The 22,609-nt window shown below is 39.4% G+C and overlaps 1 protein-coding gene across 4 annotated transcripts in view; it reads right to left on the bottom strand.

The window, feature by feature from the left end:
• Nucleotides 1-22,609, bottom strand: part of PIGU (phosphatidylinositol glycan anchor biosynthesis class U) — a 104,819-nt gene that overhangs the window by 66,053 nt on the left and 16,157 nt on the right. For all 4 annotated transcript variants that reach the window (XM_023725183.1, XM_023725172.1, XM_023725181.1 and 1 more), the window contains exons 3-4: nucleotides 8,154-8,213; nucleotides 6,716-6,778 (exon numbers count right to left, since the gene is read on the bottom strand). In XM_023725183.1, the coding sequence (XP_023580951.1) occupies nucleotides 6,716-6,778; nucleotides 8,154-8,213 (123 nt within the window). The remainder of the gene's footprint in view (nucleotides 1-6,715; nucleotides 6,779-8,153; nucleotides 8,214-22,609) is intronic.

Here is a 22,609-nt window from a genome sequence, read left to right as displayed (position 1 = left end):
TTCTAGCCTCTACAATCACGTGAGCTGTTTCCTTGATATAATCTCTCTATATATATATATTTATACACTTTACTGGTTTTGCTTCTCTAGAGAACCCAGCCTAAGACAGTACTTTTGGTTTGTTGAAAACTTTCAAACTACAGAAAAGCTGAAGAATAGTTCACTAAACACCCACACCTAGATCCACCAATTGTTAACATTTTGCCACATTTCCTTTATCTCTACACACACATACTTTCTTTTTTTGGCCAAGCCATTTGAAAGTAAGCTGCAGATATTTTATAACACATCACTCCCAAGTACTTTAGCATAGGCTTGTGTGTTGCTATGATGTGGTGATGGTTAATGTTACGTGTCAACCTGGCTAGGTCATGATTCTCAGTTATTTGGCAAATATTACGTAATCATCCACCATTTTGTGATGTGATGTAAATCAGTTGAAAGGGGTGTTTCCTTGGGGATGTGGCCTGCATCCAATATATATGGATGTTCTGGCAAAGCTCGTGCTCTCTCAGTCCTGCATCCTACTCGTCATCCTCTGCCCTCTGATTCTTGAGGCAAGAGCTAGCAGCCTGCTGCCTGACCTGCAGATTTTGGGATCCTCCAGCTCCCACAAACCTAAGAGCCAGCAGCCTTTTGCCTCACCTGCCATTTTTGGGCTTATCAGCCCCTGCAACCATATGAGTCAGGAAAAGCCTCTAGCCTGACACCTGACCCATGGATTTGGGGCTTGCCAGCCTCCACAATTGTGTGAGCCATTCCTTTGAAATAAATCTCTCTATATATATTTATATATACGCTTCACTGGTTTCGCTCCTTTAGAGAACCCAGGCTAAAACAGATGATGAACAGATTTCAGCAGAGCTTCTAGACTAAGACAGACTAGGAAGAAAGGCCTGGTGACCTACTTCCAAAAACATCAGCCGATGAAAACCTTATGGATCACAATCATCCAATCCAATCCTGTTGTGCCTGGGGTCACCATGAGTCGGGGACCAACGTGACCGCAGCTAACAACAACAACGCCTTGTGTACGTGGTCTACAAACAAAATCTATCTAAGGGAAAAAATCAGCAACTGCTAATTTATTTCTGGATTCCTCAGTTTATTAATCTCATGCCCAGTTATTTCATCTCTGGCCCTCAAGAGAAAACTGTTAAAGCATATCACCTCAGCCTTTAAAATTTTCAAGTTATACTCCTTCAGTTTAAGATGTACATTCCCTAGTCTTAGCAATACTAAGTTTATAAATGTAGTTCTTAATCTTTTAGGGGAGAAGTCAAGGACCTCTTTGAACACCAATAATAGCAATGGACTCTACTAAGAAAAATGTCATATGCACATACACATACAATTTTTCGTATCATTTCACAGACCCCTTAGGTCTATAAATAGAACCTCAGTCTAAATGTTTTTAAAATCTCTGAGATTTAAATTCTAGAATTCACCAGTTTTATTTGTTACTAATGACCAGTGAGTGCCACAGAAAGGCAGACTGCTATTTCTAGTTCTATTACTCGGTACCAGAAGTGAAAATGAACCACAAACAGATATCGCAAATGAGATGAGGCATTCTCCCAACCCAGTCTAAATCTGCTCAGTGGCTCCTAGCCAAACAAGGAGAAATGGAGTCAGTTTTTTTTTTTTTTTTTATTGTTGTGCTTTAAGTGAAAGTTTACAATTTAAGTTTGTCTTTCATACAAAAATTTATACATACATTGTTTTATGACCCTACTTGCTCTCACTATACTGTGACAGCACACTCTTCCTTTCCACACCGGATTTCCCATGTCCATTTAAATAGCTCCTGACCCTCTCTGCCTTCTCATGTCACCTCTGAACAGGAGCTGCCCATTTAGTCTCATGCATCTACTTGAGCTAAGAAGCACACTTTTCAAGCGTAGTCAATGTCACTGAACTGTGCCTGTAGAAATTTTTGAAATGGTGTATCTTTGGCTATGTGTATTTTCACCAAAAAAAAAAAAAGGGTTAAGAAGTTAGAGGGTTAATATGCTGTGGGGTTGTTGACCAATGTCATAAAACAACATGTGTACTACTGTTTCATGAGAAACTATTTGTTCTGCAAGCCCTCACCTGAAGTACAATAAAATGTAAAAAAAAATTCTTGTGATAATGGACCATGGCTACCAAGGCCTCCACCAGACTGAGTCCAGTATAGTTCGATGGTGCCTGGCTACCACCACTGACTGCTCTGACCGGGATCACAACAGAGGGTCCTGGACAGAGCTGGAAAAGGATGTAGAACAAAATTCTAACACACAAAAAAGACCAGATTTATTGGCCTGACAGAGGCTGGAGAAACCCCGAGAGTATGGCCCCTGGATACCCTTTTAGCTCAATGGTGAAGTCACTCCCATGGTTCACCGTTCAGCCAGGGATTGGACGGCCCCATAAAACAAAACAGGACTAATGAGGCACAGCAGTCCAGAGACAAGAACTAGAAGGCAGGAGGGGACAGGAAGGCTGTTGATAGGGAGCCCAAGTTTGAGAAAGGACAGTGTTGACGTGTTATGGGGTTGTTAATCATTGTCATAGGGCAATATGTGTACTAACTGTTTAATGAGAAACTATTTGCTCTGCAAACCTTCATCTAAAGTACAAAAAAAAAAAAAAAGGAATTATCTATGGGAGATCAAATTGACAACAGCAACTCAAAAGGTTTGATGGGAAGCCTAGGGGGCAGTGAGTTGAAGATAATGGTGATGGAAAAATTTGGAAAAGGAGAGTGAGAATAGCAGCATAACTGGAAGAATGTAATCGATGTCACTGAACTGTACATGTAGAAATTTTTGAAATGGTGTATCTTTGGCTATGTGTATTTTCACCAAACAAGAAAAAAGGTCCTCCAAGGCTGAGAAGGGAGAGTGTTGACATGTCGTGCGGTTGTTAACCAATGTCATAAAACAATATGTGTACTGACTGTGTAATGAGAAACTATTTGTTCTGTAAACCTTCACCTAAAGTACAATACAAAAAATTAAAGAAAAAAAAAAAAAAGAAGCAGCACACTCTTCACGAGTATCATTTTATGTCCCATAGTCCAGTCTAATCTTCGTCTGAAGAGTTGGCCTCAGGAATGGTTTTAGTTTGGGGCTAACAGAGAGTGCGGAGGTCATGTCTTCCAGGGTCCCTCCAGTCTCAATCAAACCAGTAAGTGTCTTTTTACTAGAATTCGAGTTCTGCACCCCACTTCTCCTGCTCCGTCAGGGACTCTCTGTTGTGTTCCCTGTCAGGGTGGTCATTGGTGGTAGCTGAACACCCTCTAGTTCTTCTGGTCTCAGGCTGATGCAGTCTCTGGTTTATGTGCCCCTTTCTGTCTCTTGGGCTAATACTTTCCTTGTGTCCATGATGTTCTTCAGTCTCCTTTACTCCAGGTGGTTAGGACCAATTGATGCATCTCAGATGGCCGCTCACTAGCTTTTTAAGACCCCAGATGCCATTCACCAAAGTGGGATGCAGAACATTTTCTTAACAAACTTTGTTATGCCAATTGACCTATATGTCCCCTGAAAGCATGGTCCCCAGATCACTGCCCCGGCTACTCTATCCCTCAGTGTTTGGTTGTATTCAGGAAACTTCTTAGCTTTGGTTTAGTCCAGTTGTGCTGACTTCCCCTGTAGTGTGTACTGTCCTTCCCTTCACCTAAGATAATTCTTATCTACTTTCTAGTTAGTGAATACCCCTCTCCCTCCCTACCTACCCTCATAACCATCAAAGAAAGTTTTCTTCTGTGTTTAAACCTTTTCTTGTGGTCTTATAATAGTGGTCTTATACAATATTTGTCCTTCTATGATTGACTAAATTCACTGAGCATAATACCTTCCAGATTCCTCCACGTTATATAAGACGTTTCACAGCTTCATCGTTGTTCTTTATCGTTGTGTAGTAGTTCATTGTGTGAATATACCATAGTTTGTTTATCCATTCATCTGCTGATGGGCACCTACGTTGTTTCCATCTTTTTGCCATCGTGAACAGTGCTGCAATGAATATGGGTATGCATGTATCTATTCATGTGACGGCTCTTATTTCTCCAGGATATATTCCAAGGAGCAGCGTTGCTGGATCGTATGGTACTTCTATTTCTAGCTTTTTAAAGAAATGCCAAATCGATTTCCAAAGTGACTGTAGCATTTTACATTCAAACCAACAGTTTACAAGTGTTCCAGTATGGCCACAACCTCTCTCAATATTTATTATTTTGTGTTTTTTCTATTAATGCTAGCCTTGTTGGGGTGCGATGGTATTTCACTGTAGTTTTGATTTGCATTTCTCTAATGGCTAATAATCGTGAGCATTTCGTCATGTGTCTGTTAGTCACCTGAATGTCATCTTTGGCAAAGTGCCTGTGCATATCCTTTACCCATTTTTAATTGGGTTGTTTGTCTTTTTGTTGTTGAGGTTTTGCAGTATCTTGTAGATTTTAGAGATTAGATGCTGATCGGATTTGTCATAGCCTAAAATTTTTACCCAGTCTATAGATTGTCTTTTGACTCTTTGGGCGAAGTCTTTTGATGAGCATTAAGTGTTTGATTTTTAGGAGCTCCCAGAAATCTAGTTTCTCTTCTGGTGTGTGTGCATTGTTAGTAATGTTTTGTATTGTGTTTATACCATGTATTAGGGCTCCTAGCATTGTCCCTATTTTTTCTTCCATGATCTTTATCGTTATCGATTTTATATTTAGGTCTTTGATCCATTTTGAGTTCGTTTTTGTGTATGGTGTGAGGTATGGGTCTTGTTTCAGTTTTTGCCAGCACCATTTGTTAAAGAGACTGTCTTTTCCCCCAATTAAGACTTTGGGCTTTTGTCAAATATCAGCTGCTCACAGGTGGATGAATTTACGCTGGGATTCTCAATTCTGTTCCATTGGTCTATGTATCTGTTGTTGTACCAGTACCAAGCTGTTTTGACTACTGTGGCAGTATAACAGGTTCTAAATCGGGTAGTGTGAGGCCTCCCACTTTACTCTTCCTCTTGTTCAGGGCCTCTTCCCTTTCCATATGAAGTTGGTGATTTGTTTCTCCACCTCATTAAAAAATGCCATTGGAATTTGGATCGGGATTGCATTGTATCTGTAGATTGCTTTGGGTAGAATTGACATTTTCACAATGTTGAGTCTTCCTACCCATGAGCAAGGTATGTTTTTCCACTTAGGCAGGTCTCTTTTGGTTTTTTGCAGTAATGTCTTGTAGTTTTCTTTGTATAGGTCTTTTATGTCTCTGGTTAGATTTATTCCTAACTATTTTATCTTCTTGGGGGCTACTGTAAATTGTACTGATTTGGTGATTTCTCTTCAAAGTTCTCTTTGTTGGTGTAAAGGAATCCAATTGAATTTTGTATGTTTATCTTGTATCCTGAAACTTTGCTGAAATCTTCTATTAGTTCCAGTGGTTTTCTTGTGGATTCTTTGGGGTTTTCTGTGTATAAGATCATATAATCTGCAAACAGAGATACTTTTACTTCTTCCTTACCATTCTGGATGCCCTTTATTTCTTTTTCTAGCCTAATTGGTCTGGCTAGAATCTCCAGCACAATGTTGAATAAATTCGAGTGGTGATAAAGGGCATCCTTGTCTGGTTCCCGCTCACAAGGGGATGCTTTCAAACTCTCTCCATTTAGGATGATGTTGGCTGTCGGCTTTGTATAAATACCCTTAATTATGTAGAAGAATTTCCCTTCTATTTGTATTTTGCGGAGAGTTTTTATCATGAATGGCTTAACTTTGTCAGATGCCTTTTCTGCATCGATTGATAAGATCATGTGATTCTTGTCTTTTGTTTTATTTATGTGATGGATTACATTGATTGTTTTTCTAATGTTGAACCATCCCTGCATACCTGGTATAAATCTCACTTCATCATGGTGAATTATTTTTTTTGATATGTTGCTGAACTCTCTGGGCTAGAATTTTGTTGAGGATATTTGTGTCAATGTTCATAAGGGATATTGGTCTGTAATTTTCTTTTTTTGTGGTGTCTTTACCTGGTTTTGGTATCAGGGTTATGCTGGCTTCCTAGAATGAGTTTGGGAGTATTCCATCCTTTTCTATGTGGAGCTAATTTTTTATAACTACATGGACAGTACACATGGTTAATCTGTTAACTCTCTCAGAACCCAGAGAATGGCCCCACTGTGCAATTCTCCTGGGCTATACATATGTATTAGGACTAAAGTTTACATTGATACCTCTAGTGTGTTAACAATTCTTCAAAAGCATTTAATATACACCAATTTTTTCAGTTAAGATTGCTCTCTCCAGGGAAACAAAAACTACATTGGGAACCCAATTTGCCTGGAATAGACATAACACATTGAGTTAAAAGCTATATTCATTTTCCCTTGAAAAGAAAAACTGGTGAAAGGAATGGAAGATTTTAAGGCTCCTCATTAATATAACTGTCGTCAAATTGTACTTACTCCAGAAAGTCTGAACTTGCACATATGTGTGTGGATATTAATAGTTATTAATAAGTTACACAGATTTAGTTGACCTTTCTGTATCTATTAGTAAAGCTGTGTTGTGGGATTGGGTTTGGTCATTCCAGGGCTAGTCAACAGGCCAAAAGTTTCACGCCCACTTCTTGCATTTTAATGCAGCTGGATCCTTAAACATATGACCTTTCATTCTTTGTAATTACAGAGACAAGCAGGTTACCAAATTCCATCAGCTTTGTACCACCTACTGACTACTCACCACAACTTTATTGAAGTCTTGGATTGCAAAATACAGGGCAATAGCAGTCAGTGCATCAGCCATCTGTCAAGAGAAAGATAAATAATAAGAAATAGAACTCAATTAGTATAGGAGTAGTGGAATGGTGCCAGGGCCTGGAGGTTTTGGATGGCTGTGGACTAACCAGTACTGAACTCTTACAAAGTAAGGCAGAACCTATACCCTTTACCACATGCCCCATCTTTGACTATCCAAACATAAGGCCCTGGCACAGTTCTGACTGGAAAACCCTAGTGATTAGAACCTTAGTTATCCAGTGCTGCTGTAACAGAAATACCACAAGTGGATGGCTTCAAAAAGAGAAATTTATTTTCTCACAGTCTAGTAGGCTAGAAGTCCAAATTCAGGGCATCAGCTCCAGGGGAAGGTTTTCTCTCTCTGTCGGCTCTGGAAGAAGGTCCTTCTCATCAATCTTCCCCTGGACTAAGAACTTCTTTATGCAGGAACCCGGGTCCAAAGGACACGCTCTGCTCCCAGCGCTGCTTTCTGGGTGATATGAGGTCGCCTACTCTCTGCTCGCTTCCCTTTCCTTAGGCCACACCCCAGAAAAACTCCCTTTACATTGACTGGATCAGGATATGACCTGAGCAAGGGTATTACATCCCACCCTAATCCTCATCAACACAATCCAGTCTTGCCTCATTAACCTCAGGGAGAGATGAGGATTTACAACATACAGGGAAATTATATCAATCACAAAATGGAGGACAACCACACAATACTGGGAATCATGGCCCAGCCAGTTTGATAACATATTTTTGGGGGATACAATTCAATTCATGACAGGACCCATCTAGGCCCACTTTATTTTGGTCTCCCACATCCGCTCTGGAATTGCAAGTTACTTAAGTTTTCTGTGAAATGAGAATAAAACTCAATGCTTTGCAGACTTGATGTAGGTCAAGTGCCTAGCACATATTAAGTCATTATAATTTTTAAGGAAAACCTGTGGGCCTCCTTCATATTTCTTGACACAGATTTCCAACCCTAGATTAGGCAAGTGTTTCAAATTATTATGCCTCTCAAAATACAGCCCTGTTGTCTCAGCTGAAGGTTCTTGCCCCTGAAAGTCTCATTAGGTCTATGTTCTCTTCCATAATGACTCACAGAATCTCTTGGTGGAATGCTTAGGAAATTCAGGATTCTCTTCACACTAGCACCACTAATAAAGCCAATCATGAAGTCTTGGAGCTAGAAAATCCAAGACTACATAGTCCAGAACCCAAATACTAAAAAGAATAAGGAAATGGAACTGGCTAGTTGTCAAAGATTATTCCTCACACTTCCGTAACACTGTCAAAGTTTCAGGAATTCAAATCAAAGGCATAAGAAACAGGAAGACAAATAACTATAAAATTAAAAATAGGTATATATAGATTTTATAAGGAAGGTTACTTACCATAAATACCAATTCAGCATAGTCAATCAGGAAATGAAAGAGGTATACTATTAATGGAGTCTATAAGAGAAAAACAAACAAAAATATATTAAGTTAAACATGACTATCAGTTTCCAGAAGAGGGGGTAGAAAAAAACTATTCTGTCAGCAAAAATTGCTTTCTTTTCTAGAATAGTGTTCTATGCTAGTTGGTCAGATGATTTTATGCGATTGGCACTATTTGCTGAATTGAGTAAAGGGAATAAACAAAATCTGACTTGTGTTAAATATCTGTCAAGGAACCGTTAACACACTAAAGGTAGGAGGTGAACTTTAGTTCTAAGACATATGTAATGGTCACAGGAAACTCTGTAACGTGACCAAGATTGTTGAACAAAAGAATTGGGAAATGGTTTCCCTTCTTCTGCTCTCTAAGGAGTTCGTAAGATGAGTGTTATTTCTTCCTTAAAGATTTGGGAAATTTCACTGAGATGCCTTCTGGACTAGGGTTTTCTGAGAGAAGATTTTTCATTACAGAGTCAATTTCATTCACAGATAAAGCACTATTCAGATTTGCTATTTTTCCTTTGTCAGTTTAGGTAAATTGTGTTTTTATAGGAATTTGTCCATTTTATCTAAATTTTCAAATTTATTGGCATAAAGTTGTTCATAATATCTTATTTTTTAGTGTCTGCAGGATCTGTAGTGATGTTCATTTTTTCATTTCTGATACTGGTAATTTGTACTACTCTTTCTTATCTTACCAAAAATTTCTCAATTGTATCAGTCTTTTCAAAGAACCAACTTTGGGCTTTGCTGATTTTCTCTATTATACTTTTGATTTCTATTTCATTAATTTCTGAACTTTACTGTATTCTTCAACATTTTCTGCTTTCAATTGCTTTTTCTTTTTTAATGATGCCTACATCATTGATTTTCAGGCTTTCTTCTTTTCTAATATATTCATTTAATGTAATAAACTCCTCTATGAGTACAGCTTTAGTTGCAGCACAGTTTTAATAGGTTGTTTTCTTATTATCATTCAGTTCAAAGTATATTCTAATTTGCACTGAGATTTTGTCTTTAACTGATGGACTACTTAAAAATGCACAATGTTTAATTTCCAAATATTTATGGGTTTTCTATTTATATTTTTATAATTGGTTTCTAGCTTAATTCCACTATGATCAGAGAAAATACTCGGTATGATTTCAATCATTTAAAATGTGTTGTGACTTGCTTTATTGGTCCATCATATGACCAATCTGGTGAATGTTTCATGTATACTTGAAAAGAGTGTGCACACTAATGTTTACGGATGCAGCATTCTATATATGGCATTTATATTAATTTTCTTAATGATTTGTCTACTTTTTCTATATTCTTACTGAGTTTTTGGGTCTATTTGTTTTATTAGTAACTGAGTGAGGTCTGTTAAAAAATCTACTATGAGATACATGAGACTAAATAGGCAGCTCCTGTCCAGAGGTAAGATGAGAAGGCAAAAAGGGACAGGAGCTGGCTGAACGGACACGGGAAATCTGGGATGGAAAGAAGGAGTGTGCTGTCACATTATTGGGAGAGTGGCTAGGGTCACATAGCAATGTGTGTATAAATTTTTGTATGAGAAACTGACATGAACTGTAAACTTTCACTTAAAGCACAATTAAAAAAAAAAAAAAAAACTCCCACTATGACTGTGGATTTGTCTATTTCTCCTTTTAGGTATATCAATTTTACCTCTACATATTTTGAAGCCATGTTGTTGTTAGGTGCTGTCGAGTCAGTTCCAACTCATAGCAACAGAATGAAACACTGCCCGGTTCTGCACCATCCTCATAATCGTTGCTATGTTTGAGCCCATTGTTGCAGCCACTATGTCAATCCACCTTTTTTTTTTTTGTACTTTAGGTGAAAGTTGGAGCCCTGGTGGCACAGTAGTTAAGAGTTTGGCTGCTAATCAAAAGGTAGGCAGTTCGAATCCACCAGTTGCTCCTTGGAAACCCTATGGGGCAATTCTACTCTTTACTATAGGGTTGCTATGAGTCGGAATCAACTCGACAGCAATGGGTTTTTTGGCTTAGGTGAAAGTTTACAGAGCAAATTAGTTTCTCATTCAAGTTTATACATAAATTGTTTCGTGACATTGGTTGTAATCCCACAGTGTGTCAGCACTCTCCTCCTTTCCCTTTCCACCCCGGGTTCCTCAGTTCCATTTGTCCAGTTTTCTTGCCTCTCCCTACCTTCTTGTCTTTGTTTTGGGGCAGGTGTTTCCTGTTTGTTCTCATATACTTGATAGAGCTAAGACGCACGTTCCTCATGTGTGTTACTGTTTGTTTTATAGGCCTGCCTAATCTTGGGCTGTAAAGTGAACTTCGGGAGTGGCTTCAATTCTGAGTTAGAAGGGTGTCCGGGGGCCACAGTCTCGGGGGTTCCTCCAGTCTCTGTTAGACCAGTAAGTCTGGTCTTTTTTGTGAATTTAATCTTTTGTTCTACATTCTTCCCCCGCTCTGTCCAGGACCCTCTGTTGTAATCCCAGTCAGAACGGTTGGCAGTAGTAGCCAGGCACCATCTAGTTCTTCTGTGGTTCATTAGTCCTTTGGACTAATTGCTCCCTTGAGTCTTTAGTTTTTTTCACTCTCCTCTGTTTCAGACTAGAAGAAACTGACAGCTGTATCTCAGATCGCTGCACGCAAGCTTTTTAGACCCCAGATGCTGCTCACCAAAGTAGGACATAGAACATTGTCTTTAAGAACTATATTGTGCTGATTGACATAGATGTCCCCCAAGTCTATGGTCCTTTATCTTTGAGCCTGGGAACTACATTCTATGAAGTGTTTAGTTATGTCTAAGAAGTTTTCCTGATTGTGCCATTTGTGTGCTCTACTGTGGATATTAATATATGAGGAGCACCTATAGTCATTTATTTAGAAATTTCCATGACTGCCCTGACAGGAAACACAACAGACAGTCCCTGGTGGAGCAAGAGAAAGGTGGGGTGCAGAACTCAAATTCCAGTAAGAAGACCAGACTTACTGATCTGAATGAGACTAGAGGAACCCGGGAAAGCATGGCCCCTGGATTTTCTATCAGCCCAGAACTAAAACAATTCCCAAGGCCAACTCTTCAGACAGGGATTGGACTGGATTGTGGGACATAAAGTGATACTCGTGAGGAGGGTGCCTCTTAGCTCAAGTAGATACAAGAGACTAAATGGGAAGCTTCTGTCCGGAAGTGAGATGGGAAGGCAGAGAGGGTTAGGAGCTGGTTGAATGGACATGGGGAATCAGGGGTAGAAAGGAGGAGTGCGCTGTCACAGTATGGGGAGAGCAATTAGGGTCACATAACAATGTATGTATTAATTTTTGTATGGGAGACTAACTTGAAATGTAAACTTCATTTAAACTACAATAAACAAATTAACAAAAAGAAATTTCCACCACGGAACCTGTATCTGCCGGTGGGTGTGCTGCCTTATCCCCTCCCTCACCTCTTGGCATATCTATGTATGTATTCATTCATAGATTATTGTTTGTTGTCACTCCATCTCTTTAAGGGTCTTCCTCTTTTTCACTGACCCTCTACTTTACCAAGCATGGTATCCTTCTGCAGGGACTGGTCCCTCCTGATAACATGTTCAAAGTTTGTGAGACGAAGTCTTACCATCCTTGCTTCTGAGGAGCATTCTGGCTGTACTTCTTCCAAGACAGATTTATTCGTTCTTCTGGTAGTCCACGGTATATTCAATATTCTTCGCCAACACCATAATTCAAATGCATCAGTTCTTCTTCAGTCCTCCTTAGCTTTCACATGCATGTGAGGCAACTGAAAACACCATGGCTTGGGTCAGGTGCACCTTAGTCCTCAAGGTGACGTGTTTGCTTTTTAACACTTTAAAGAGGTCCTTTTCAGCAGATTTGCCCAATACAATACGTTGTTTGATTTCCTGACTGTTGCTTCCATGGGCATTGAGGTGCAATGGATTACTTTTATATGGTCTTACTCACCATAGTCTTGTAACTCTCACCAAATGACTGGGTGGGACTATGCAAATGAGGTGCTTGTGGCCCACCAAGGGGACTGGATAGCTTACTAATAATACAAGTAAGGCGCATGGCAACCTTGTGGGGGTGGGAACATGCAAATAAGGTGTATAGAACCCTAATGAGGAGATTGGTTAGTTCTGTCATCTGTTAGGCTTAAAATGAGCCATCCCAGAGGTGGAAAGGGGTACCTCATAATCACCAAGAAAGAAAAGCCAGGAATGGAGCGAGTCCTTTGGACCCAGGATCCCTGCACTGAGAACCTCCGAAATTCAGGAGACAGAGAGAGCTGTAACACGGAAGACAGCGGAGACAATCGTGCAAGAGCGAGAAGCAGCAGCAGTAGAGGCAGCAGAACCAGGAGACTGTGCTGTGGCTTCCAGGCCCACTAAGTGAGAAAGCTAAATGCCTTTGGGCAAGAAGCTTCCTGGTGGAGTGGGATGCCTCCAAGCACTTACTGAAAGAGTTAAAAGAGCTTTGTAACACTTGCCCGGGCAGGGCACAGGGACCAGAGAAACGCATGCCTGAGGGCATGGCTGAGAACAGGCTGTACAAACTGAAGAACTGTATTCTGAACATTCCTGAACCTGAATTGTAATTTGTCACTTCCTTAATAAACTCCATAATCAAGAGTATTGTCTGTAGGTTCTGTGTGGCCACTGCAACAAATTATAGAACCCAGTAGAGAAGTAGAGAGTGCTATGGGAGGGATGGTCGGTGTCTAGAATTGGTAAAAAGGTTGGAAGGGTGTCGGCATGTCTGACCTCTGCCTCACAGGAATCAGCCTTGGGCTGTTGATGCTGATAATGATTCTCCTTCTCCCTTGTGAAGTTAGAGGAGGTCAGAAGATGCCCCATCATGCCATTTTCAAAGCTGTTGATTGTAGATACAAGTAAAATGAAATCCTTGGCAACTTCAATATTTTCTCTGTTTATCATGATATTGCTTACTGGTCCAGTTGTGAGGATTTTTGTTTTCTTTATGTTGACTGAAGCTATGTAGTTACATGCATTTATACGTCAAATAACTATATCTTCTGGGTGGACTGATCTTTTTATCATTATAATCTTTTTTATCTTTAGTAATATTTCTTGCCTCAAAGCCTACTTAATCTTATATTAGTACAGCTACATCAGCTTCTTTGGGCTAATATTTGCATGATATATCTTTTTCCATCTTTTTACTTTCCACCGTTTGTATACTTATAGGTGTCTTTCTTGAAAACAACATGTAATAGTTTTGTTTGTTTGTTTTTAACCCAACCTGATAATCATTGTCTTTTCATTGGATTTTTAGTCCACTTATATTTAATGAAATTATCAATATATTTGTGTTTAAGTTTACCATCTTACTATTTATTTTCCATTTGTCCCATTTTCAATATGCATTTTCTTTCCTTTCTTGCTTCTTTCTGCATTATTTTCTATTTTTCCATTTTCCCCTCTATTAAATTGTTGTTTATACACTTAGCTACTATTATTTTAGTGGTTAATCTACAGATTATAACATACATTCTTGATTTATGAGATTATGACATAAATGATGACTTTTACCACTCCCTGCACAATACAAGGACCTTCAAACACTTTAACTCCAAGTAGCTCCCCAAGCCTTTCATGTTATTATTCTTGTTATATGTGTTATTTATTACTGTTATTAAAATTGTAACTCTACCATATTTTAAACCCACAAGGTATTATTATTATATCTTATACAGTCAATATTCATTTAGATTTACCCACATATTTACCATTTTCATTGTTCTTTATTCCCTCCTATATTCCATGCTGCCATCTAGAATCATCATTCTGCTTTTGTTGTTGTTGTTTTTAAATCCAAGTCTGCTGGCAACAAATTCTATCACCTTTTTTTGTTTGGAAATAAATAATTTCTTTAATAAGAATCAGCACAAAGCTGGCTCCTATGAGGTAGACGTTAAAGATGTCCTAGATTTCCAACTTCTCCAAACTGCTGTACCACTCCATCACCTGACACGAACTACTCTCCCTTCTCCTCCGTACTCTTTCTCCCCTCTGTTGGGTTCAGTAATTCACTGCAACATATGACAGAACTTATGAACTGTACTTACAGTTAAGTGGTTTATTAGTAAAAGATAGACTACAACTCAGAATCAGGATCAACTTGGAAGTAAATGGATATAACTCAGTAGACAGGATCCAGTTCATTAATCAGGCCCAGCTTTCAGCCAGGACAGCTCTCTCAGCTTCTCTGACATGCTAGCAGCTTGGCTACCACCACACTGCTCAGGGGCCTGCATGGCTGCCAAGAATTGTGCTGCCACTGGGCCTCTCTGGGCCTGGCCTCTGCCACTGTGCCTCTGCCCTGCTAAGGCAAATGTTACAGCTCTTTTGGCTCTGCCAAAAGGTGCTCAGCTCTCTCTCTGTGGGCCAGCAAGAACTACTGCAGCCGTTTGCTGCTCCCGTGGGTCCCGCTGCTCTTACTGCTGCTGCTCATACTGCTGCCGCCATCCCATGCTATCTTCAGTGTAACAGCTCGTGACCCATATTACAGCTCTCTCCTTCTCTCTCTTTCTCAATGCCTCTCTAAAAACCTCTGTCAGTTTGGCTGCTTACAGGCAAGCTCCTTATCAATTTCAAAGCACGGCCCTCCTAGCCGGGCCACAAACTGATCAATCTCCTGCAAGGTCACTTAATCCTACTGAGTGGTTTTACACCCTATTTGCATAGTAATCGACCAATCCCTTGCAAGATTGTGGTCCAGCCAATCATTTTTGGCAGAATAATAAACTCAAGGCCAGAAAGGCCATATATAAGAGAAACCCACTGCACTATAGGAAATGTCTTTATTTTGCCTTCATTTCTGAAAAACACTTTCACTTAGTATAGAATTCTATGCTGGCAGATATTTTCTTTCAGCACTGTAAAGATATCTTCCCACTGTCTCCTGGATCTCACCCTTTCTGTTGAGAATTAGTTTCCATCTTACTGTTGCTTTTTTAAAGATAATTACCATCACCACCACTACCACCCCACTACCACCCCCAGCTGCTTTTAATCTATTTGTCTGGTTTTAAGTAATTTTATCATGATGTATGTTTTTCTTTGAATTTATCCAGCTTGGGTTTCTAGAACTTCTTGAATTGTTATGTCTTTCATAAGTTTTGAAAAAATTTTCAATCTTTAATCTCTTCAAATATTGTTTCTGTCTCATTCTGTTTCTTCTCCTCTTCCGTAACTCCATTTATATGTATGGTAGATCTTTTTATTGTTTCTCGTAGATCTCTTAGGTTTGGTTTTGTTCTGTTTTATTTCCTTCTTGTCTCCAAATGCCCACAGGATATTTTCTACAGACCTGTATTCCAGATCACTAATATTCTGCTAGCTTTGTGAAATCTGCTGTTAAAGTTATTTACTGCATTCTTAATTTGTTATTACATTTTCCAGTTCTAGAATGTTCATTTTACATATTCCAGTTCTCTGGTGAAATTCTCTATCTTGTCATCTACTTTTTAAACATTATTAATAACTGATCACAGTTATGTTAAAGTCCAAGTTTGATAACTCCAATATCTGGATCACTTGTGGGTCTGTTTTGATGTCTATTTTTTTCTCTATCCCTCATTATGCTTGGTAATTTTTGATTGAATGATATTAAGTATGAAAATTTACAGAGACTATAAAAAAAAGAATAAAACCAAACCAGTTGTCACTGAGTAGATTCCAACTCATGGAGACCCCACGTGTCAGAGTTGAACTGTGCTCCATAGGGTTTTCAAGGCTCTGACCTTTCAGAAGTAGATCACCAGGACTTTCTTCTGAGATGCCTATGGGTAGGTTTGAACCACCAACATGTTGGTTAGCAGTCGACTGCTTAACCATTTGTGCCACCCAGGGATGAGGCTATTTTCTTCCAGAAAGGATTTCTTTAGCTTCTGGAAAGCAGTTAGAATAGAATCGGATCACCTTAATCTAATTACACATTGAGGTAATCAGAGGTTGGATTCAGTATATGTAAGACTGGTCTGTATCTGGTTTAACCTTACTCCTAGAATGCAGTACTTCAGCAGTCCCAACTGGAAGTTAATGCCTTTACCAGAGTGCCGCCACCTCAGTATGCCCTACCCTCTAATTTGTATTTCCCCAGTATCTTGAGACTGCCAACAGTTCTGCGTAGCTTCTTACCAGACAATTTCTGTTCTACTGCCCTGCCTCTCAGCCTGAGCCACTTACAAATTGGTAAATGCTTCAAAGGAAAAAGCAGCTCGGTCAGTCTCATTTTTTTCACTTGCCTTCTCTTTGGGATCTTGGCCCCCCCAAATCCTGGCTATCCTGGTACTTTCCAATGTCTTCAATTTTATTTTTTTAATTCATCCTGCTTTTCTAGTTGTTCTGGTCAGGGGGGTTGGTCTGCTACAAGCCAGTCCACCAGTCGACCAGAACTAGAAGAAAAGCATATAACCACCTTCCAACCCCCAACTACATGCAAAAATGTGTCCTATAATATTGCTAAGAGTCACTGGTAGGCTTTTTAGTGAGAAAAAGTTAGCATGGTGGAGAGAACACAGGCTTTGGCATCAGACTCCAAAGTTTAAATCCTGATTCCACCTGTGTAGCTTTGGGCACATTGCTTCTTCTTCTGAGTCTTGGTTTCCTCAGCTATAAAATGAAATAATGACCTATTTCACAGGGTTATTCGGAGAATTAAGTAAGGTAACTGTCATGGATTGAATTGTGTCCCCCAAAAAATGTGGGCAGCAACTTGGCTAGGTCATGATTCCTAGTATTGTATGATTGTGTTACCTGATGTGATTTCCTTATGTGTTGTAAACTCTACCACTATGATGAGGTTATATGTGATCTCCTCATGTGTTATAAATTCTATCACTGTGATGAGGTTTTACTGATGAGGCTGACAAGATTAGTGTCTTAATGCAATCTCTTTTGAGATATAAAAGAGAGAAGCAAGCAGAGACACAGGGGTACCTCATACCACCAAGAAAGCAGTGCTGGGAGCAGAGTGCATCCTTTGGACCTGAGGTTCCTGCGCGGAGAAGCTCCCAGACCAAAGGAAGACTGATGACATGGACTTTCCTGCAGAGCCAACAGAGAAAGCGTTCCCCTGGAGCTGACACCCTGAATTTGGACGTGTAGCCTACTGGACTGTGAAGAAATAAACTTCTCTTTGTTAAAGCCATCCGCTTGTGGTATTTCTGTTGGAGCAGCACTAGATGACTGAGACAGTAATATACATAAGTAGATAGCACAGTGCCAAGCATACAGTAAACCTCAATACCTTAGCTACTCAAGATCAACCTTTTATCTTTTTGAAAATAGCATCAACTTTGCCTTTCAAAGTTCTAAAAGTATTAAGCTTTCACAATTATCTACTAACAGATTCTTTTTTCACTCATCCTTGTTATCAAGAAGTAGTAACTTGATATTTATATTACCAATAGCCTGCTTTCAAAGTGTTTTGATACTTAAGATAATTTAGAATGGCTCTAAATAGGTCTCAGAAATATCAGAACCAACAGTTCTCAAAAAGTCTATCAGGAAATGGGTAAGTTTCCAAAATAAACTTACATGTATGCAGTAGTTAAATTGTATACCATACTACTGCAGAGAAGTATATACTGAATATAATTTATCTTTATGCTACATCTCCATTTGAGTGACTACTCCCAGTTGGGGGTAGGTATGGGTGTGGATAAACTCATAATTTTACTACCAGTACTTGGCTAACCACAAAAACAGAACTGTCTGTTGAAAGCATTTATAAAATCTAATCTGTGGTTGCTAAATTCCTTTTCTTCTCTCCTGTACAGAATTTTCTTCTCAATTTTCACATATTCTTACCTTTCCCTAAGAGTAGATAATAAAATCTGCCCAAGATTAAGAAATAAGTAATGCAAAGCATTAGTAAAATTTCCTTCAAAAGTGTTCTTTTCATTTACTTTGACATAATTTTATTTCTTACATTAAAATAGAGGTAGCTCCATTTTCAGATTATTAGTTCTGTAACTCTGGAAAAAATCTCTCATTTATAATTTTCTGATTTATGAAATGCCAAAGAAAATAATTACTGTAAAAAAGAACCCCATCTTATGATGTTTGAATTAATAATCCTCTATCTGACATATAACCTGACAAATGTAAAACCATTACGTGTTTGGAGAACAACCGCCTATTCCTTTCTATTTCTGGAAGCAAGTTTATTGAATAAAATAGAGGTTACCTTAAATATATGTGTATATATATTTACACCTATATATGTATATACACACACACATATATATTTAGCTCCTGATTTAAGAGCACCCAGCTTACAAGCAAATTAACCCATGTTCAGGAATGGAGAGCAGGGGATTCTGGGTTTGAAGTTATCCCCATTGTGTTTGGGGGAAGCAACTGCTCTTGCCCCATAATTCAGAATTCCTCAAGAGTAACAGTTCTAGCAGGGTTATCTCATTCAGGCATAAATAGCCAACATGCTTCTGGTAGCTGGAAATTACTACATCTTTACCCTCCTTTAGACACCCCTCTACACACACACACTTGGTGAGGAATAAAAATGTGTTCTAGGGTCTCTCATTGTATCTAAGACTGTATTTTCCAATAGAAACGTTTCAAATGATGGTTAAGTTGCTAGATATAGCTCTTGCATTTATTCATTCAACATACTCTTTCTGAGAAGACTATTTCATAACTTCTCTCAAATCTTCCACTTCCCTCACCACTTCTCACTTTCAGCTGACAGTCTCACTTCTTATTTCACTGCGAAAAAAGCAATTAAATGAGAACCAGTTTATTTTCCCACCACTCAGTGGACCAACTTCCTATATCTATCCCCATATTGTCTGCCTTTTTCTTATTAAGAAAAAAGAATAAACTTTCTTTTTTCCTACCTAAAACCAATTCCTCTACCTATGAAATTGATCCCATTCCTTCTCGCTTCCTCAAGGACTCTACTCTTTCAATTATCCTGTCTCTATTCTACCCTGGTGGCACAGTAGTTAAGAGCTATGGCTGCTAATCAAAAGGTCAACAGTTTGAATCCACCAGCTACTCCTTGGAAACCCTATGGAGCAGTTCTACTCTGTCCTATAAGGTCACTATGAGTCAAAATCGACTCGATGGCAGTGGGTTTGGTTTAGTTTTTGGTTTTATCCTACATTATCAGAATCCCTGGATGGCACAAACGGTTAAGCATTTGACTATTAGCAAAAACGTTGGTGGTTCAAACACATCCAGAGCACCTCAGAAGATAGGTCTGGTGATCTGCTTCCAAAAGATCACAGCCTTGAAAATCTTACGCATACATGTGGTGGCCATGAGTAGGAACTGACTCCATGGCAACTAACAACATCAACATCCTACATTATCAACTTCTCCATCCACAGGATTATTCCCATCAGCACCCAAAAATGCAAATCCCTTATATTTAAAGAATCTTCAGTAGACATCCTCCACCATCTACTATACCATTTCTTTGCCCCCCTTTAGAGCAAAGCTCCTCAAAAAAGTTGTCTGAACTGTCTTTCCATTTCCTCTCCACAATATACTTCAATCAGTGTCTTATCTCCACACTCCGCTGAAATTATTGTTTCCAAAGATCTCAATTTCAGCAAATCAATCATCAATCTGCAGTCCTAATTTTCCCAACCTTGCAGCAGCATTTCACATAGTTTTTTACTCCCTCCTTGAAGCACTTTCTTCATTTGGCTTCCATGTACCACATTTTTCTGATTTTCCTTCTCAGCTTTATTTGCTAGCTCCTCTCCCCCAGATCTCAGTGTTTTTTATCTAAATTTATTTCCTAGGTGTATTAGTTATCTATTTCTTTCTTTTTTGTTATCCATTTCTGAGTAACAAATTACCCAAACATTTAGCAGCTTGAAACAAAAAACATTTATCATCTCACGCAGTTTCTAGGAGTCAGGAATTGAGAAATGGCTTAGCTGGGCGGTTCTGACTCAGGTTCTCTCACAAGGTTGCAGTCAAGCTGTCAGCTGGAGTTGCAGTCTCTGAAGGGGCTTGAGTATCCACTTCCAAGCTCACTCACGTGACTGTTGGTAGGAAGATCCAGCTCCTCAACACACTGACCTCTCCATGAGGCTATTACTCATGACATAACTTCCCCCAGTGCAAGTGATCTAAGATAGAGTCCAAGATGGAAACTGCAGTATGTTTTATAACCTAATCTCGGAAGTGATATATCATCACTTCTGCCGTATTCTATTGGTCACACAGACCAACCCTGGGAGGGGACTACAAAAGAGGTGAAAATCTTTGGGGGCCATTTTAGAGGCTGGCAATCACACTAGGCGATCACATCCAGTCCCCTGGCTTTAAATAACATCTGTGGTCTAATAGATCAGAATTTTATACCTCAAGCTGGACCTCTCCTCTTGAGTTTCACATTTGTATAGCCAATTGCTTCCGCATCTCCATTTGGATGTCTAATAAGCACTTCAAACTTAATGTGGCAGAATCTGAATTCTTGATTTCCCCTCCCCTCTCCCAAACCCTGCTCCTCTACCAGTATGCCTCATTTCCATAAATAACACCAATATTCAGTTGCTCAGGCCAAAAAATACTGTTATCCTAGAATCGGATCCTTGAATCCTGTCTTGCCTTCATATCTCACATGAAATCTATCAAAGCAAGTTACTTCTAAAAATATAACTCAAGTTTCATGGCATCATCATCCTGCTTAGACTACTGCAACAGCATCCTTATCACCTCTCGCCCCTTGTAAAAAGAGCACGGGGGTGGTGTCTGATCTCCTCTAACTTCACAAGGGGGAAGGAGAATCAAGATCAACAGCCCAAGGCTGATTCCTATGAGGCAGACATCAGACATGCCTCCTCTCTCCGCCATCTTTACCAATTCTGACACCAACCGTCCCTCCCATGGCATTCTCTATTTCTTTGCTGGGTTCAATAACTCATTGCAAAGGCCACATAGAACTCACAGACAATACTCACGATTATGGGGTTTATTATGGAAGTTTAAAGGCTACAATTCAGGTTGAGGAACACTCAGGATACAGTTCTTTTGTCAGGATAGCCTCTTCCCAGCCATGCTTGCTTCCCTGGCCCCCAGCCTCTGCCCTGCTCAGACGAGTGTTACAAAGCTCTTTTAGCTCTGCCAATAAGTGCTCAGAGGCACCCCACTCTGCCAGTAAGCTTTGGCCCAAAGGTACTCAGTTTTCTCACTCCATGGGCCTGGAAGCCCACCATGCCATCTCCTGCCAGTCTCTCCTGCTGCTGTTTCTCTGCCACCACTTCTTGCCATCTTCGGTGTTACAGCTCTCTCTCTCTCTCTCTCTCTCTCTCTCTCGATTTCCTGGTTCCAGGAGCTTCTCAGTGCAGGGATCCCAGGTCCAAAGGATGTGCTGGCTCCTGGTTGTTCTTCCTTGGTGGTGGTGGTGGTATCCTCTTTTTCGCCTCTGGGGTGGCTCATTTCATACCCAGCAAGATGGCAAAACTGACCAATCCTTTTGGTGGGCCACAATTACTCTATCACAGAGTCCCACCCAATCAGATGAGTGGGAGTTAGAAGACCATGGCTAGAAAGGCCGCAAAAAAGTGATCCATCACACTGTACCTCTAGAGCCAATTTCCCTCACAGTAACCACAACAATACTTATTAAACATAAAAGATAAAATCTGATCACTTCTCTCCCTGTTTAAAAGCCTCCAATGTCTTCCCGTCACACTAAAAATAAAATCCAAACTCCTAACCATGTTTATACAAAGTCCTAAAAATGTGGCCTCTAACTTCCTCTCATAACTCATGTCTATCATTTTCCCCTTGCTCATTCTGCCTTAGCCACACAGTCCATCTTTCTACAACTCACAAATGCCAAGTTCATTCCCAAATCAGGGCCATCATATGGCTTGCTTGCTTCATTTAGGTCATTATTCAAATTTCACCTCCTCAGACAGCCTTCCCTGACCACAGTTTATAAAATACTGACCACATGACCATCATCACTCTTTATCCTTTTACTCAGCTTTATTTTTCCGCATGTACTTACCATTAACTGAAATCACATTATTTTTAAACTTTAGCATTATGGAGGTATAACTGGCATATAATAAATTGCACATATTTAAAGTGTACAATTTCATTAAGTTTTGACATATATATACACATATACATATATATACATACATATATACATACATCACCATGAAATCACCACCAAAACCAAAGACAGTGAACATAGCTACCATTCCCAAAAGTTTATTAACTGTATTGTTTGTCCCAAAGAACCAGCTTTTGGTTTCAGTGATTTTATTATTTTTGTTTTCTATTTCATTTATTTCTGCTCAGATTTTTATTATTCCCTTTATTCTGCTTACTTTGGGTTTAATTTGCCTTTCTTCTTCTAGTTTCTTAAGGTAGAAGCTGAGGTCACTGATTTGAGACCTTTCTTCTTCTCTAA

Source organism: Trichechus manatus, unplaced genomic scaffold (assembly GCF_000243295.1).
Source record: "Trichechus manatus latirostris isolate Lorelei unplaced genomic scaffold, TriManLat1.0 scaffold00008, whole genome shotgun sequence".
Lineage (NCBI taxonomy): Eukaryota > Metazoa > Chordata > Mammalia > Sirenia > Trichechidae > Trichechus > Trichechus manatus.
This window is presented reverse-complemented; position numbering and strand designations above follow the sequence as displayed.